We start from the raw sequence: 17,886 nt of genomic DNA on the forward strand, positions 1-17,886 counted from the left end.
CATTTAATCTGTTAGAACAGGTGTTCTCAACCTTTTTTAAATCGCCCCAGAATTATTTTTCACGCACCACAAATCCATTTTATGTACTGAAAAACAGCACGTGGTGAAAACAGAACTGTCACTGATTCTTAATCACAAAATCACCCATGATTGGGTCTCTGGTTTATTGAGTGCCTTTTTTTTATGAGTTTGTAAAACTCACAATTCGACTTATGTATATATATGAAATCTCAAGACTATCAAGGCATTCTGGAGCGAAACGTACTGCCCAGTGTCAGAAAGTTCTGTCTCAGTCGCAGGTCATGGGTCCTCCAACAGGATAATGACCCAAAACACACAGCTAAAAGTACCCAAGAATGGATAAGAAAAAAACATTGGACTATTCTGAAGTGGCCTTCTATGAGTCCTGATCTGAATCCTATCGAACATCTATGGAAAGAGCTGAAACTTGCAGTCTGGAGAAGGCACCCATCAAACCCGAGACAGCTGGAGCAGTTTGCTCAGGAAGAGTGGGCCAAACTACCTGTTAACAGGTGCAGAAGTCTTATTGAGAGCTACAGAAAATGTTTGATTGCAGTGATTGCCTCTAAAGGTTGTGCAACAAAATATTAAGTTAGCGGTCCCATCATTTTTGTCCATGCCATTTTCATTCATTTGTTTTCTTATTTACAATATTATGTTGAATAAAAAATCAAAAGCAAAGTCTGATTTCTATTAAATATGGAATAAACAATGGTGGATGCCAATTACTTTTGTCAGTTTCAAGTTATTTCAGAGAAAATTGTGCATTCTTCGTTTTTTGTGGAGGGGTACCAACAAATTTGAGCACGTCTGTCTGTATGTATGTATGTGTATATATATATATATATATATAATTTTATTAGAACGCTCACGGTGTCCCCCTAGAAAGTTTAACATGCACCCTTCCCCCCAGGGGAGCGCACCTCACCGGTTGAGAGACACTGTGTTAGAGAACCTCAATATTTTACCCTTATTTAAGCAACTTGAATTGTAGCACCCTATTAATCTTTAAATCATACAGTATTTTTGGAAGTTATATAGTACTGGTAATATGTTACCAGCAATACAGGTGTATTGTTTTTTGTGTCTGAGATGTATTGTTCAGTGGATAACGTTTTTTGTATTCAGCAGTTGTTGGGTGCAATTTGGTCTTTTTTTGAAGTTCTTTATTACTGTTATTGCCATGTGCCGAACACCAAATAACTCAGACGTAATGTTTTTAGACATACAGCTGAACACGATTGTCATTGCAGCTAACTGCATAGATGGATGGACCTGGTAAAATTCATTCTATGAAATTGTGTTTTCTGATTTACTCTTTTAGACACTTATTTAAGAAAGCCTGACAATCCATATCTGTGTAAGAAATGCTTTGAGTATTATATCAGAAAGAAACAAAATGTCAAGATCTTTTGGGAGGTAAGATATTACCTTCTGTTAGACAGTGTTTCAGATAATGCATATCCTACTAGATTTTTTCATTTATTTTTTGTCCATTTGCCCAAGCTATGAAATAGGCCTACTACATTTTGTACTTATTTTTTAATTTATTTTTTTGTATTCTGAACACATAAGAAATATAAACCTGTTGTGGAAATATACAAGATACATAATTATACAATTTCATTTTAGAAATGTTACCAAAGAATAGGGAAATAGTGCAGCTGTATTGGTTGACTACAACCCTATGGTAAAATGTCTTTAATACTTGTATGTATATAGGTCTCACAATAATGCTATACAAATGAATCAGAAGTGCATGTGCATACTTTTGTGGGAATTAACTTTTCTTAATGAGCAGTATATCACATGGTATCTGTCAACTGAAGAAATAAATAGTGCTTTTTACCACATTTCTTTTTTCCATGCATGAAATTAAATCTGCCGACTTCGGGAATATATGTATGACATTTGTCACACCGCTAGCTTGGACTGCTAATTAATACCTTTCCTATTTTATTCTGCTGCTGCCTGTAGTGTCTGCCTCTAGTTAGAGATCCCCAGAGGACTTGCTGATTTTACCCAGAGAGGAGTTATGTAGCGTTGAGTTAATAGCCTTGGATGGAGTAAACAGCAGCTAATAGCATTGACTGCAGTGAGAGTGTCTTATATCAGCATGTTACCTTCTGTCTTTCACAGCACCTTTTCCACAGGCAACATTCTTGTTTTCTTTTATGATTCCAAGGATAGTTTGATGTTATTATCTGTGGGAAACTGGGGAAATGAGGCACGGTGCAGTGAGACATTATAATTGGGATTTGAGCAGTGTTTTTTTACAGATATTAACACAGACACGCTGTGCCTGCTGTGACCAACAACCTTGCTTTTTATTATACCCAGCTGACAGGTTTGTCATGTTTGCAAGTTACCATGCATTACCATGCATTACCATGCATATTTTCCTTTCATTACCAGTGTCCTGGTACTTAATTGGAATGTTATTAGTTAATGTTCCAGCATTAATTACAATTTTATTTAATTAGCTTGTGGGGCTTAGTTTATTGAGGGAACCTATAAATATTAAATATGTTTGTTTTATTTATGTAAAAAAAGGTATTTCATTTGTATTGGCATAATGCATATTAGCTATATGGCAGTGGAATTAGCTTACAGGAATTTCAAGTCCTATATCTTACAAAATAAATACTTGGTATACAGTATGCTGCAGGACCCCATTGAATTTAACTGACAGTGACCTGTATGATTTCAATATAATAAGTCTACAGAATCTAGACTATTAAGGATATGCACAACTTTGTACTGTGTGTCAACAAGTTTGATGTTTGATTTCCTTCTATATTGTTTATTTAATAAAAACAAGCTACATAATTCACTAACCTACCATATATAATCACTATCTTTAACACAAAAAAAAGAAAAACACAGTGAGATGGAAGATGTCAGTCAGTTTACACAAAATTGCAAGTACATTGTTAATCTTTTGTTATGGCCATGCAACATTTTGTATTCTCTTTTAAAGGCGTTTTAAATGGTAATCATGCAGGAAACAAAAGATGAAGAAACAGATCCGTGATAATTAGCAACCCAGGCATCTCCTCTTCATAACTGCTGAGCTGTACTTTCTAGTTAGACTCCCTAAATACCTTTTACAGTACCACTGAAAGCTTCAGAAATAAAGCTTTGTTTGCAGGGTTTCAATTTATGTTGCCAAGGAGACCATGAAAACTATATATATATATATATATATATATATATATATATATATATATATATATATATAAATATATAAAATACGCCCTTCTTATTTCATATGTAAAATATATACATATTTTGTGATGAAACCTGGAAGTATAATCGAGTTTTATTGTTTTTATAAATATTTAATTAAAAGATAAACATTTATCTTAAATTGGTCTTGAAATTATAGTTTTACTTTTTTTCACAACAACCTGGTGCATGTCCCAAGATTATACAATAAGGAGCTGAAAGTATTTGACTCACTACCTTGTTGATTGAATCTCCCAAACTGATCCTTTATTCCAAATCAACCCGACATGAAAAGTTCATCAGATCCTCAAGGTTTTTTTTTTTTTTTGTTTGTTTTGTTTTTTTTTTAAATCAGTTTTGCTTTGCTGCATGGTTGCTGAACAAGCCAAAAAAGAGTGCTTTTTGATAACCTATATTCACGACATAGATATGCCTGCGTTACTGCCTACAGTATTTTTTACAGAAAAATTGCGTACTTTTGCATTTTAAAGAATGTCAGTGGTGATTTCGTAGTCTGGATATGTGCCAGGCATATTCAAAAGATGAGCTGTTGTTTTAAATCATGCTGTTCTGTCTGGAGGCTTACTAACCCAGGAACATTTGAACATTGCAGATAAGTATTTGGGTTGAGGAAAGATAACTACATTAAAACTGCGGGGGCTCTTATAGTAAAGGACATATAATGGTGCAATCAGTATAATTTATGAAAATATCTCTACAGTACCTGTCTTGTTGGTCTACATTTATCAGTATGTAAAATCTTTGGAAGATAAATACTTTTAAATATTTTTTGTGTTTGTAGAATGATTGATTAGCTGACATGGATACATTGGTAAATATAAGCATAGACATATTTAGTTTTGTGTGTATTAAAAAAAAAAAAAAAAAAGTTTCTGATGTCACAAACCAAAAAGAAACTTTTTTTTTTCTATTTAGTCAATTACTCTGTTAACCCTGGTTCTGCTATTTTACACAGTTCATTGATTTGTCTCTTTTTTTGTGGTTTCTTTCACACAGAGGAAGAGGTGGAAAATTTTGATGTTTCCAGTCTGCCTGAAGAAGTGCTGCGGAACATTGAAGCTGACAGTTTCTGGTGCATGAGCAAGTTGCTTGATGGCATTCAGGTAAATTGATTCCTCCTGTCTTCAACCATTGGGGATAACTGATTAATTTCATGGCTTTGAACTACCTCAGGCACATCAAAAAAATAATGCATGTGCAGAAATAGAGAGTTATCTAGTCCCTGAGCAGAAATCTGCCATCGCTTGGTATCCTGGAATAAAAGGTTTGATAAATATGCTCACTTTCTTCAAAATGAAACATGGGTTCTTTACCCATGAGGCTCAGTTGTAAGCACACACTATAGACTGGTACAAGTTGGACACAGTTTTTCTCCCTATATTTAATTGATTGAAGGCTATAAAAGCAAAAGTGGTGTTTTGGTATCCATGATGTATAATACCCTAGAGATCTGTAGACAATATTGCAAGGTTGGTGGCTAGCTGAGATAAAAGAATGCACTATTATATTTAAAATGTTTTGATCAAAGAACCCTGGGAATTCTCTTATGATGTGCATGTCAATTTCTTAAAGGGTACATAAGGACCTTTTTATTTTATTGTGTTACATGCTCCCATGTGTTGCTACAACTGTTTATGTATGGTGTGTGTATTGTTTTAATTATTTTTTTTTTTTATTTTTATTTTTTTTATAAATTTAGTCGTTGCCAATTATTTTTATTATTTTCTCCCAATTTGGAATGGCCAATTATTTTATTATGCTCAGCTCACCGCTACCACTCCTGCGCTGACTCGGGAGGGCGAAGATGAACACACACTGTCCTCCGAAGCATGTGCCGTCAGCCGACCGCTTTTTTTCACACTGCGGACTCACCATGCAGCCACCCAAGAGCTACAGCGTCGGAGGACAACGCAGCTCTCGGGCAGCTTACAGGCAAGCCCGCAGGCGCCCGGCCAGACTACAGGGGTCGCTGGAGAGGGGTGAGTCGTGGACCCCCTTGCCGACCTAACCCTCCCTCCCCCGGGCGACGCTCGGCCCCTGGGAGCTCCCGTCCTCAGTTGGCAAAGGAATAGCCTGGACTCGAACTCGCGACGTCCAGACTATAGGGCGCATCCGGCACTCTACGCAAGTGCTCTTACTGGATGCGCCACTCGGGAGCTCCTTAAATAGTTTTTTTTAACATGTTAACCACTTTTTTAAACTTTTAAATTGCATTCCCTGCCTCAAGATGGCTTCACATGTACCCATATAGACCTCTCAAAACTACATTTCCCATCATCCTCCTGCTCACTGGTAAATCTATCTCAGTTACATATGTGAGCAGGAGGATGATGGGATCTGGATTGCATCAGGTGCCACCTTCACAGTGTACAAAGCAAAACAAAGAAAATCTATTATTCTCTCTTCTGCTGATATATTTGCAACGTGGGACCTTTGTCATGCCGTTTTCTGGCAAAATCGATCAATGTTCCATTTATCCTCAGTGTGATCCAACATTTTTCTCTATTCTCTGTTAACAGCGATATTATTTAATATTATGTGCCTATGTGTGGTGATACGTTTTATGCGTAAAATTATGCGGGCGCGTAATTTCCCGTCTGACGATGAATTGCTTCCTCGGGGACAGAACAATTCAACAGAAAAGTGAATACCATTTTATTATACAACAATCATTTCAACAATTAGTTAATTATAGGATTACACATTTCAAACATAACACATAGAAAAGGGCTTGGGTTTTCAGTTTAGCATTTCATATTGTTAAAGAAAAGTAATAAAATGATACATTAACATAATACAAAAAAAAAAATCATAATTATTATTATTATTATTATTATTTATTTCTTAGAAGACGCCCTTATCCAGGGCGACTTACAATTGCAAGCAAATACAAATGCATTCAAGTGTTACAATACAAGTCATACAATAAGAGCAAGAAATACAATAATTTTTTTCAAGTGTGACAAAAAACAATTCAATAATACAGCAAATTCACTTCCACATAAACATCCCACCTTCTAATTTTTATTACACATTTCTTCTGGACAGATTCAGGAACAACAGCAATTTCATCATCACTTAGTAAATCCCCAGCAATTACAAGGAGGTTAGATGTAAACTCAGTCATTGCATTTCTTTCGTTTTAACCATTGTTCTAACAAGCTTACTTTTTGCATTCTCAAAAACAATTGCTGGCAATAAAATTTTGATCTTCATCTGTTTTAGCTTCGGCAAAACATTCAGTAACTGCTGGTTCATATTCCATTGTTTTTTGCATTTTTATTTTGCAAAGCCATTTTCATGTCCTATATATAAAACATAGTCCTCACTACTATCTTCACTTACAACAGAAAATGTTGTCTGTGTAAGTGGGATTTCAAACTCAAACCCCAAAGAACTCACGACAACATTATCTCAGTGTGAGAGATAAACATTTTAACTGTTTGAACTAAGCATAACAAAAGAGCGAAAACCATTAGGAAGAAATGTTTTAAGTGGCATAAACAACACAAAGTGTTTAAACGGTAAGAAAATAATCCACAGATTCAACATTTATCATTGTTTACCCAGTACTTAAGGCTATTCTCTTCACTGGAGATATGTTATACATTTTTTACAGTTACTCCTGAGGATCAGTTAGGTCCTTCTGTTGACAGTTTGTGCCCCTGTCATCCCTTTTCTTTTAAAAATATTTGTATTAACTAGGGATAGGCAGTAAAATACTAAGTGTGGTGCCACCACAGGTATATCTACAATATGTATTAATGTCAGACAAGATTAGTAGTTCAGAGTTCAAAGCCTAGTGACAATTGATTTGTAATGGTATAATTGAAATATATAGATTCTATCTATCGAGATCATTAGGGAATTTGTTTCCCTGCCAGCCTAGGTTTTTTAGTGCTGTGTTTCTTTCCCTTACAGGTTTTTGTTATTACATAGGCTTGATTTGTGTTACCAATTCAGATGTGTCACTGCTGAAATATACTAAACTTGGCTTCTTTTTTTAGAGCAGACGATGGGTCGCTTGGTTACTGTGTTTTTCAAGAGGTTGGCAGAACCATTTATTTGTGTATCGCCTTATTATGTAAAATACATGCGTATAGCAGGATAACAGCCTAGTGTTAATTGGGGGGGGGGGGGTATTGTATACATCAATCACAAAGTTACAGGTGTAGCTTTTCTCTAAATTATTCTAAAGAGAAACAAACAGGTATGCTTTTCTGTAATGGATTACCAGGTTTGATATAACCAAGAGTAATTCTTACTCGCTTATTAGTACTTTTTAAGCTTATCAGTACTTGCATCAATAGACATAGTTATTTAGAACCTTGTCCTTTAAAGTAGGAGAACTATGGCACGATGCCTGACTCGTAAGATCATCAACTTTATTCTTATATAGTCTTCAGAAGAGATACTGTACATTGACGGACAGTTAAATTAAATTGATGGTCTTGAAAACCTAAATAAAGATGGAACTTGATGTTTCAACTATTAGAGCAACACACCATCTTGTTAATTGAGAGCCTTAAATAGAATAAAATATAATTTGTTTTCTTTCTTTTCTTCCTACAAATTGTTTCTTCAAACCCTTTGTTAGGCCTGCTGTGAGAGTGGTACACTGCATACAGTAAAAGCATAGGCTTCTCTCTTTTCCAGTCTATCTCATCTTGGTAGGGAGTCCTTTCTGCTTATTTAATACACGGTTCAAGCTTGACAAATGTAATCTCTTTTAAAGGTTACATAGACTTAACTTGCCAGTGTGATATCAGTCATTACTTTTAATGGTTACTTCAGCTTAATTTTCTAGCGTATACTCCGTTGCATTGCTTTTGTCATTATGTGAGGTGTGATCTAAAGGCCCAGCCTCGATTTGTTCGTTCAGAACAGGTGTTGTTTGTTATGCAAGGTTATTACATTGTTTCTCTAATTGTCGATGTTGCTAACTCCAGGATCCATTTTGATGAAGTTTATGTGAAAGGAAAATACAGTCACAAAAACACAGTGGTAAGATACAATTGTTGGAATAAACCATTGTTCAAGTTATTTCTTACTAGTAACCTTTCCCGTTCCTTTTATAAAAAGTTGCAGCTTTATAAATCAGGGTCACTTTTCTTTGCATGGAGTGATTCTTATTTGGTTAAATTAAAACTATAAAATATACTAATTTAAAATGTACCCACCATTGTCAGAAAAACATAATATAGTTTATGTGTGTGTGTGTATTTTTCCTTGTGCTGTGTGGTCCATTATTCACTGGCAGTAAAGGCTTTGAGTTTAACAGATTAACTAACTGGAAATATCTTTACAGCTGACTGCAGCTAAAACTGTACTTCAAGTGCAAAGGGGGATCTAAAACTGGATATTATACTGCCTATTCTTTCACTGAGATTTACTGGGTCACCATGGCTACAATGACCTGACAGCTGTTTGGGCTAGATGATGTGACGCTGTGAAATTCCACTGGTATGATGGAATTCCAAAAGGTCTATATGTTTGTGGTACTGGAAGTAGCTGTGACAATTATGGTTTTGCCACTGTCTCCCACTGTCCCCCCAGCTGCTATGCACACCCCACTTTGCAGTGACTGCTTCTCCTTCAGAGCTAGCTGGCAACTTCCAAGGCCAACAGCCTTCTCAACCCCGATCCTGGAGGTTTTGGTACCAAGAAGCTCTTTCTTTTACAGTTTCTCCAAGACCAAATTTATACAGTGCCTCTTCAGGCTGTGTTACGCCCAGCTCCACTTGACTGAAGAGCATCTACTGAGCATTGGCATTTGTTCTTGATACCTAGTTCACTTACTAAAACAGACATTATAACATATGACATGATATAGCCTATGGGTCTGGACCCCCCTTTCGTGTCGCTAGGCTATTTCCATTGGGGTCGCAGTCTCGCGGGTGATATATAGTGAAAAATCAGAAACCTGAATGATGCAATACATACAAATACATGAAAACAAGGGCCGCTCACGTTGAGTCAAAGGTCCCTGACACTACAGTCTAACATCATTGTACTGATCATATGTAAGGAAATGCGCTTGCAACTACACTCGTACTGCTACAACTACATGCACTGTTGCTTTCCATGTAAATAGTGGCCATTTTTAATGTCAGTGTTGCCTTTGATTACTTTCCAATAACTGTTTTGATTTACTTCAGGGTAAATGTCTGATAAGTATTGTGCATCATATTCATCAGAACCCCTGCAAGATTCTTAATTGTCCTGTAAATGTGATGCTAGCACTTCTTGATGGAATGACATTAGAGGTTTCTCCTGTGGATTCCAAATAAACAGGAACATATATGTTTTCAGTTGAGAAATGGAGGACTGGGTATCTGCATACAGCACTGCTAGAATTATCAGGCTTCCTGTGTATGTGAAACTAGAGCTTAAAAATGCCTCGGAAAGATTAACAGTAATGCTCCTGCATCCTTTTACATTATGCAGTTAGAGGCTCCAGAGGCTGGGTGGTTTGCTGAAGGATCACAAACTAATTAAGGTCATAATAGAGTTCAGTGCTGTTAAAATTGTTTATAAATCATTAGGGGGGAAATGCTCTTTCCCTTGCGTACCAAACATAATTAGCTTGTACCAAGGTCATGATAATAGAAACACATTTCCCTCTGTTGAAACAGCCAGACAAGGAAATTGCATATTGTTCATATAGTGCTAGATTGAAAAAAAAATAAATGTCCATTTTGTTCTTTTTCGTGTTGAATTATAAGTTGTTATTCTTTAATGCAGAATACAATCATTATTTAAGCAGTTATTACACATCTTCTATTAGCCTGTAAAGTTGTTTTCTTTATTACTACTGTAAACCTGCAGTTATATTTCATAATTTGTCTTTGATCTCGGTGAAGATTTTATATAGATTTACTTGTGTTTTTGCAGAAATAAAATTAAATTGAATAACACAAAAGTAGTTCAACAATTAGATTTGGCAAACGGGCCCTTTCTCTAATATGAAATGGTTTATTGACATAAATGCCAGGGTGAAAATGTACTGTGCATTTTAAAACAATTCACTGGCAGTGGTATTCATCCATCTACTATATTGTTTGGATTAAGTGAGCTTTGTCTTCTATACTTTAGTAGTGCTGACTCCCAGGTGATCTGAAGCTCTGTGACATGAGTTGGCACTGTCCTTGAATATTGTGTATGTCAATGACAGGTTACACTTGGAAAACTATTCCAGTGTGTATGAAGCACTGAACTGTGTTCATTCGCTTGGTCTATTTCCTACACATCTTTCAAAGAATACTAATAGGACCTCTGGCATAGTGATACATCATATAGGCCTACATATTTGATTATTGTTATTCCCACTTCTTGGTTAAGGATGGGAATCTTAATCGATAGTACAGCATGACTGAATACAGTACATTTCAGGGGGTCCTTTTTAATGATCTAAACAGTGGCAGGTCTTAATAAAGCTAAAGTGTTTTATTACAGGGGTAAATAGACACCAGCAGATTTAACTTATAGTTAAAGTTTGGCAGTATTTAGATATGCTGCTGTAAAGATTATTAAAATAAACACCTCCTATTAATCACAGTCATGGTTTAAAGCACTTTATACTTTTGTCATATTCATAATCAAAAAAATTACTTTTCTTGTTCAACCATCAAAAATGTGTTCAATATTTGTTTTCAAAACTTATATGCAGTGCTTCAAATGTCTAAAATGACAAGGGGAATAGTCTAAATGTTACCCCCACAGTCCCCACAGCTTTTTTTAGATGTATGGTATTTGGTAATACCATTAAAAGAATGCCAAGATTAAATATATCCATTTTAACATAATGTACATAAACTAGCACTGTACTCTGTACTGACCCTAGAGGCACACAACTTAAAACAATCCACATGTTCTGTAAAACAAGGAAAGGTTATGTAGAACATATTTGACATCCTTTAGAACGATCCACAACAATATTTATAAAAAGCATAGACGGAGTAAATCATTTCTGTGAAATTCTCAGGAAATAGAAAGTGGCATCAGCCTGGTACTAGGCATGTTATCTAATATTCCCTGTTTATTAGGCTACCTCTGTTATCTTGCTCCTGCCAATTAATTTTAATCAGAGATTCCTTTGAGGAAACCTTTCGCTGTCACAGCATGATGGGAAGAACAGTTTTTTTTTCTGACTGACTGCTGGTATTTTTGCCGTTATTGACAGGTGTACTTTTCCGTTTCAGCCCACTGATTTTCTCAATCTGTTGGCTGCATAAGATGCCTGCCTTTTCAGGTTTTCCCATTTTAGCTTCCCTGTAGGAGTGCAAGCTATCAGGCTGTTTTAAAGTACAAAAAACAACTAAGTGCTTTGGAAAAAGGTTGTTGCAGAAAGATAAACCAACAAAATACATGAGTGTGAAGGTGTGGGGGGGAAGGGGTCTGTCACAAATTAATTATCATGTAGACCTTTCACTATGGCCTTCAGATTTGTTTTAAGATAAGTATATAACGTGTTATGCATTTCTTTTCTACACGTAACCAGCAAAATGCAGTTATTACCATCATGGGCACTACTGTGACCTTCTGTGGTAGGAGATGTGGTAAGCATGTGAAGTACTGAACAGAGATTAGGATTTTTTAAGTCTATTATATCAGATAACTATCTATGTTTTGTTTTATTGTTATTGGATACAATGTCAGTGGATGATGAAATTCGGATTATGTGGCATGATCCCTGGAGTTGTACAGTGGTGTATATAGTGGAGGTGTATTTTTGCATTTATCTTCAGATTTATCTACAGCTGGTTCCAATCATGCTGAAACTTGGAAGGGACATACTTTGTTTTCATAATTGTAAGAATCTGGGAAATTAAGTGTGACATACCTTGTGTAGGTATGTCACACTTACATTCTAGATAACAGCTTTTGCCATTGTGATAAAACGTATATTTAAACAATAGTGCCCATCGATGATGGTAGTAGACAGCAACAGGAGTTATGCTCCCCGAGCCGAAGACGCGGACACGATCCAAAATCAAGGTCTGCTAACACACAGTAAATCGTTCATTGAGAGGGGACTATTCGCTATTAGAAAAGTATTTTTCTCATTTTCTTTAAACATTTTAAAACTTAGATTTATGTTGCACCTGTTATGATTCATCAGGTACCTTTCCGCTGAGAAAAGTTTTAGGAAAATAGTAATGTAGGCTAGATCACTCAATGGAGGGTAATATAAATAAATAAGAACAAAAATATAAACGATTACTCTTTAAACATGTTGTGCATTGTGCAGTACACCACTGTGTTTTTTAATAAAATGTTGTGCTTGATTTATTCCAATTTGTTGGTACAAATGGAAATTGTATAAACATATCTTCATCTTGTAAGATGGATAGTGGGGTACTAGTGACTGTTGTTGGATGTAAATGTGATGGTATTTAATATTATGTAGATCTATGATCTGCTTAGGTGTTTTAATTTAAGTGACCTTTGTCTTGGTTGAGATATTGATTGAATAATATTTTTTTCTTCATATGATGCATCATGACCAGCAGAGAGTTTAATGAATAGTTGCCTGGCATTGATGTAAAAATACTGTAGTTTACTATATAATTCTATACACACAAACTAGGGGATGATGTATTTTATAAATATGTATATTTCTGTTTTGTTTCTTTTATACATCTAGAAATGCATTGTTTCACTGCATTTGCGTTTTAGAAAATCAGGGGTGATGCTATGTTTTATTTATTGATGCATTCATTTATTATTTTAGGTTTGTATTGTAATAACCGCCATGGCATTTGCAAACTGATGAGAAAGTGCTACAGGAGTTAATGAATTCAGATTCCTGGGCAGATGTATAACCAACAAACTCCAGATACTGTATTCTACAGGACCAGCAGTGTATAAAAAAAACATGAACAGGTTAAAATATAGGCAGAGCTTTGACATTGTTATTTGGAAATATGCAAAAACCATTTTTATAGTTTTGATGTACAAACTTTTGGCAGTTGTATACAATGTTATGCAACCTATTAATATTTTTTGTATATTTTGTGATCTTACAAAACAAATTATATACAATAATTATATACAATTATATACAATGCTCACTCTTTATATCGCTATAGTGGGGAGCTTTCTCTGTAGTTACAAGACTGTGCTATTTGTGTTCTGCCTTATAACGAGTATAAAAGGACTACTGTAATGGCATTATGGAGCAAATGGGAGCCAAGACCCTACCGTGTTATAACCGATTCTGCACTATAACAAGGCGCGTTATAACGGGTGAGCACTGCATTTGTTATAACACTTTAAAGACAGTGTGGTAAAACCGGCCATAAAATGCTTGGCTGTGGGGTGACATCTATTGATACACTTGGCTGTGAAGGAAGGGGGTTAACACCATGGTGCTGAGTGAGGAACCCATAACATTTTTTTTAAAAAGTTAGAATTTGTTTTTCAGAAATGTAATTGAAATTGTTTCAAGGGGGAAATGCATTTATGTTTGACCTAAGTAGTAAATAAATTAAAATGTATAAAAGTTATGCATGTTTCAAATTCTGTGTCTCTATTTACTTTTCCAAGGACAACTACACCTTCGCCCAGCCTGGAATTCAGAGGAAAGTGAAAGCTTTGGAAGAACTTGTTAGTCGGATCGATGGTGAGTCTTAAAAGTCAATTCTTACTCTAAGTGGAGCTGAAGAACTCTGTGTCGAGAGTGTTTAGCAAAAACCTTTGCAAGTAATCTAGCCAATATCGGCACAACCATCCACCATGACAGTCTAGTGCAGCCTTTCTCAGATGATGTGTCATCCTCAATCAGCTCTGCAGCATTGTGGCCTTTGCAAGTTCACTGCTGTGTATCGTTTAAAAGGAAGCTACTAGAGCATGAGCCACTTTCATTACTTTTTATTAAGGCAATATAATCAGAATTCAATGGCAATTTCTTTGCTGCAGAGTAATGGCCACGCACAAAAGGCAGCCAGCATTCAGTTTGCATTAAACTCAATGATTGTTTTAATTCCACAGGAAGTCGCAGTGGTTGTTTATGGCTGCTGTTTTGTCCAGCTTTTATGCATCATGTAGTGATTTAAAAATACTTGTATAAGTTTTGTATTTAATTAATTAATTGCCAGTTAGGATTATAACTTTCATACTGTAAGTACATTGGAGTAATTTTAGATTAAGCTTTTATATTTTTGAAATACTGACTGTTGTAGCATGCTTTAATTAAATTAAATTCAGTAGATAATATTGCCCGTTCTAAACATATTCTCCTAATAGTGTGCTAAATTTAATACAAAGATTGTTAACTAAACAACACGACTTGGTTTTGAGCATAATTAATTCCAACAAGCAAATTCTGCAAAGAACTTCTGTAGCTAACTGTATTTAATTAGAAAATAAATAAATAGAAAAATAGTAGCAGCTTTCCTTTAAGAACACTGCAGGTGTATGCAGTGGGGAATCACTTTCTGTCCCTGTATCCTGAACCTACTCTTCAGCATTCCAGCTTTCTCTGAAGTAAGACTCTCTAATAATGCTGTAGTTCTCCTCTGTTGGGTCAATGAGTAAGTCTGCCTTTGTCCTGCTGACACCTAAAAGTAACAGAACAAAGCAAGTAGCACATATGAAGTACTACACAAAAAGAACAGTAGCCTGGATAGCAGGCATTTTATGTATATACAGTATTTGTATAGTTTTACCAAACAAATAAAGGATTGTTAGTAAAATTGTAAAATCCCATGCAATTTTATATGGTCACATGTGATTATATATGGTTATATGTGCCATGTGATTCACTTGATCTATATAAGCAGCTTGAGTGTTGATCAACAACAATCATGGGAAAACAGAGGGATCTCAATAAGGGAAATGATAGTGGATGCCCGTACAGCAAGTTTGTGGCTGCATTGACCAATGTGTTCCTAAAGACGGTCTTCTCAGGGTTTCTTGAAGGCAACATTTGCAAAAAACCACCACCTAAAAGCACAACTTCAGTCAAGTGGGTCATGAAGTATCAAAATCTGCAGGTGTGTGCAATGTGTTGTGACAAGCCAACAACATTCTAGAGACCATATCACAGAAACCTTGACAAAACACACCAATGTCTATTTAAGTAACACAGCAGGAGCTGTGGTCCTACCCACTGTTCAGGCCATTCTGAATATTTTTTGGACCAGTCAGTGTACTGTGGTACCTGTACCTGGAAGTCATAATAATTATAGTTTTTTTAAAGGTACTTTATCATTTACAATATATGTTTAGAGGGGGAGAAAATGAAAAAGACAGCATGCACTGCAGCTAAGAGCTGAAAGTGTTTTTAAGGTTTTTAAGGTTTTCTTTTAAAGGCTAGTTTGCTGTACCCTGCCAGATCTATCAAACAGTTTCTATATATTCTATTATATGAAAATATATCTCCTACTTCAAAAACTCAAAAAACAGTCAGATAGGCTTACAGTGAAATAAACTTTCTGTAAGCCGGTGTGAAAAGAATTAAATAAACCAAGCAGCAGATATTAAAAAACACCTGGTGTATTATGATCATTCTCACGGTTTGAAAGAGTAAAAGGTGTTCCATTTGTTTCCAACACAGGCTTGTTGAGAATATTTTGGCTCCAGTGGTTTGGAAACAGGCTTATTTCTTGTATAGTTAGGAAAAAAAAAAAGACTACAGATGTTCAACATTTGGCTGTTTTCATGCCTGGCTAAATCTTCATTTATCAGCTAATTGAAGCAGATCTGGCAATTATGTTAGTGTTTCAGTCACCATGTAAAATAAGTTAAAGCTTGTACCTTACTGTTGAGATAGATAGAAGTCTATTGGCAGGTAACTGAGAAACCTTTTAACCAGATTTTAATACACTAGAGTGAATTTAAAGCATACAAGTTGACTTTGTAGTTGTGTTCCTGTAGAGGCTATTTGATCTGAAAATAGATAGTATTGTGTGCTACATGTACAGGCATGGATAACAACAACAACAAAAAAAACATGTTCACTAAGTTTCTACCCCAGCATTGTTGTTCCTTTTAAATAACACATGTTCTTGTTTTATTCACTTAAGTTACTTCCATGTATAGCATAACACTTGTTTGTGCCATATCCTGATTTTTCGAAAACTAACAGATGGGAATAATATTGGCTGCAAGGGGAACATATTGTATGTTGTCTCCAAATAGTTAATGGAGCAGGGTTGACATATTTTTAACCCTGCAGCTACTTCAGCCTGCAAAATAATTGTACAGGTGGTTTCCCGTTCTGTATATCCATTAAATTTAAAATAAAAAATGACGATTCACTTGCTAAAATTAGTTTGTCGAATATGACAGTCCTCCATATTAAGTCACATGGAGGGTAGTTCTTTATAATTGTTTTCTTAACAGTGGATTAAGGTGCAATATTTTCCATAAGTCTTCTACAGCAGTGTTCACGCTAGGCCGCGCCATTGCGCCAATGCCCCCCTGAAATAAAAAAAATGTCCCGCTGAATTTCTCTTAACGCACCCGTGTGTCCCCCTTCCCAGACCAGACGCAATACCAATATACAGTAAATGAATGCATTTTGTATTAACGTGACATGTCTGATGACAGGCAAATCTTTTTTACTTTTTGTTTGCACTTGCGTTTTCATAATTAAACTCCAGTGCTTTTATTCTCCAGTCCAGTAGAATGCACTCGCACCCTCCCTGGTTACAGTCAGTTTCACAGTAAAGCCTGGACGACATCATCAGGCTTGTTAACAACATGGCCCGGTGCAAATATAACCTTGTATCCCTCTTGCATCCGACCATTACTTCTGGAAGAATAAGTAATCAGCTTTGTCAGTGACTGTTCAAATGTAGGCTATTATATTTGTGCTTAAAAATACTGTGAAATTCATCTGCTGTAAACTTATCTATTTGCTAAACAAAATATCTGTCTGATGTTTGGAGATATGGAGTGACCTAGCAAGTGAACGGGAGAAATGTGTACTTCTGTGTACTGCTGTACAGTTTCTAGACAAAGTGCACTAGATTTGATTAAATTATTTATTTTTTTAATAAAATAAAAAAGCCTACGGTAACGTTATAAGACAACAGAAAGAATGCTTTTCTCCTTTTCTGATGGCAAAATGTAATCTTAATAGGCACAGAACGACCACCATGAAGTAGAAACACACAAGTGACACAAATGACAGGCTTGTTGTTGATTTAAACAATTCCACCTCTGTGTTTTGAGGAGAGGAAATGTCTTGACTCAAGGGGTGGTTGATGTGACGTCATCGGGCACACACTACAGGTCAGGGGCTATACGCACACATACTGTGCCAAAGCAGGCTCAGGTCTGTGATCAAGTGTAAACAGGTGGCTTAACAGTCTTCTAATCTGATCGACTCTGAGCCATTTCAGGTGCAAGTTGTAAGTGTAAACACACAGTGTGAGTTGACCTCTGGTATATTTTTGGAGCCAGGGGAAGCAGGTGGTTAGTGACACTGTCAATCAGTTATCAGACCATTGCCATTCACACCTCTGTGTGTTTTTGTTAGAATTAACCAGAACACACCACTTCCATTTGAAGTCAAGTTTGATTTGATTACACTATGAGCTGGAATATAGTGACAGAGAACAGCGTTACAAAACCTTGCTGAAAGACCACAGTTATGCTATAAAGAGT

General features: G+C 35.8%; 1 protein-coding gene across 4 annotated transcripts in view; it reads left to right on the top strand.

The window, feature by feature from the left end:
* The window catches only part of LOC117968773 (TBC1 domain family member 22A-like), a 195,755-nt gene that overhangs the window by 82,900 nt on the left and 94,969 nt on the right, over nt 1–17,886 (top strand). For all 4 annotated transcript variants that reach the window (XM_058986100.1, XM_058986101.1, XM_058986098.1 and 1 more), the window contains 2 exons: nt 4,267–4,373; nt 13,819–13,894. In XM_058986100.1, coding sequence (XP_058842083.1) covers nt 4,267–4,373; nt 13,819–13,894 — 183 coding nt within the window. The remainder of the gene's footprint in view (nt 1–4,266; nt 4,374–13,818; nt 13,895–17,886) is intronic.

Source organism: Acipenser ruthenus, chromosome 14 (genome assembly GCF_902713425.1).
Source record: "Acipenser ruthenus chromosome 14, fAciRut3.2 maternal haplotype, whole genome shotgun sequence".
Classification (NCBI taxonomy): domain Eukaryota; kingdom Metazoa; phylum Chordata; class Actinopteri; order Acipenseriformes; family Acipenseridae; genus Acipenser; species Acipenser ruthenus.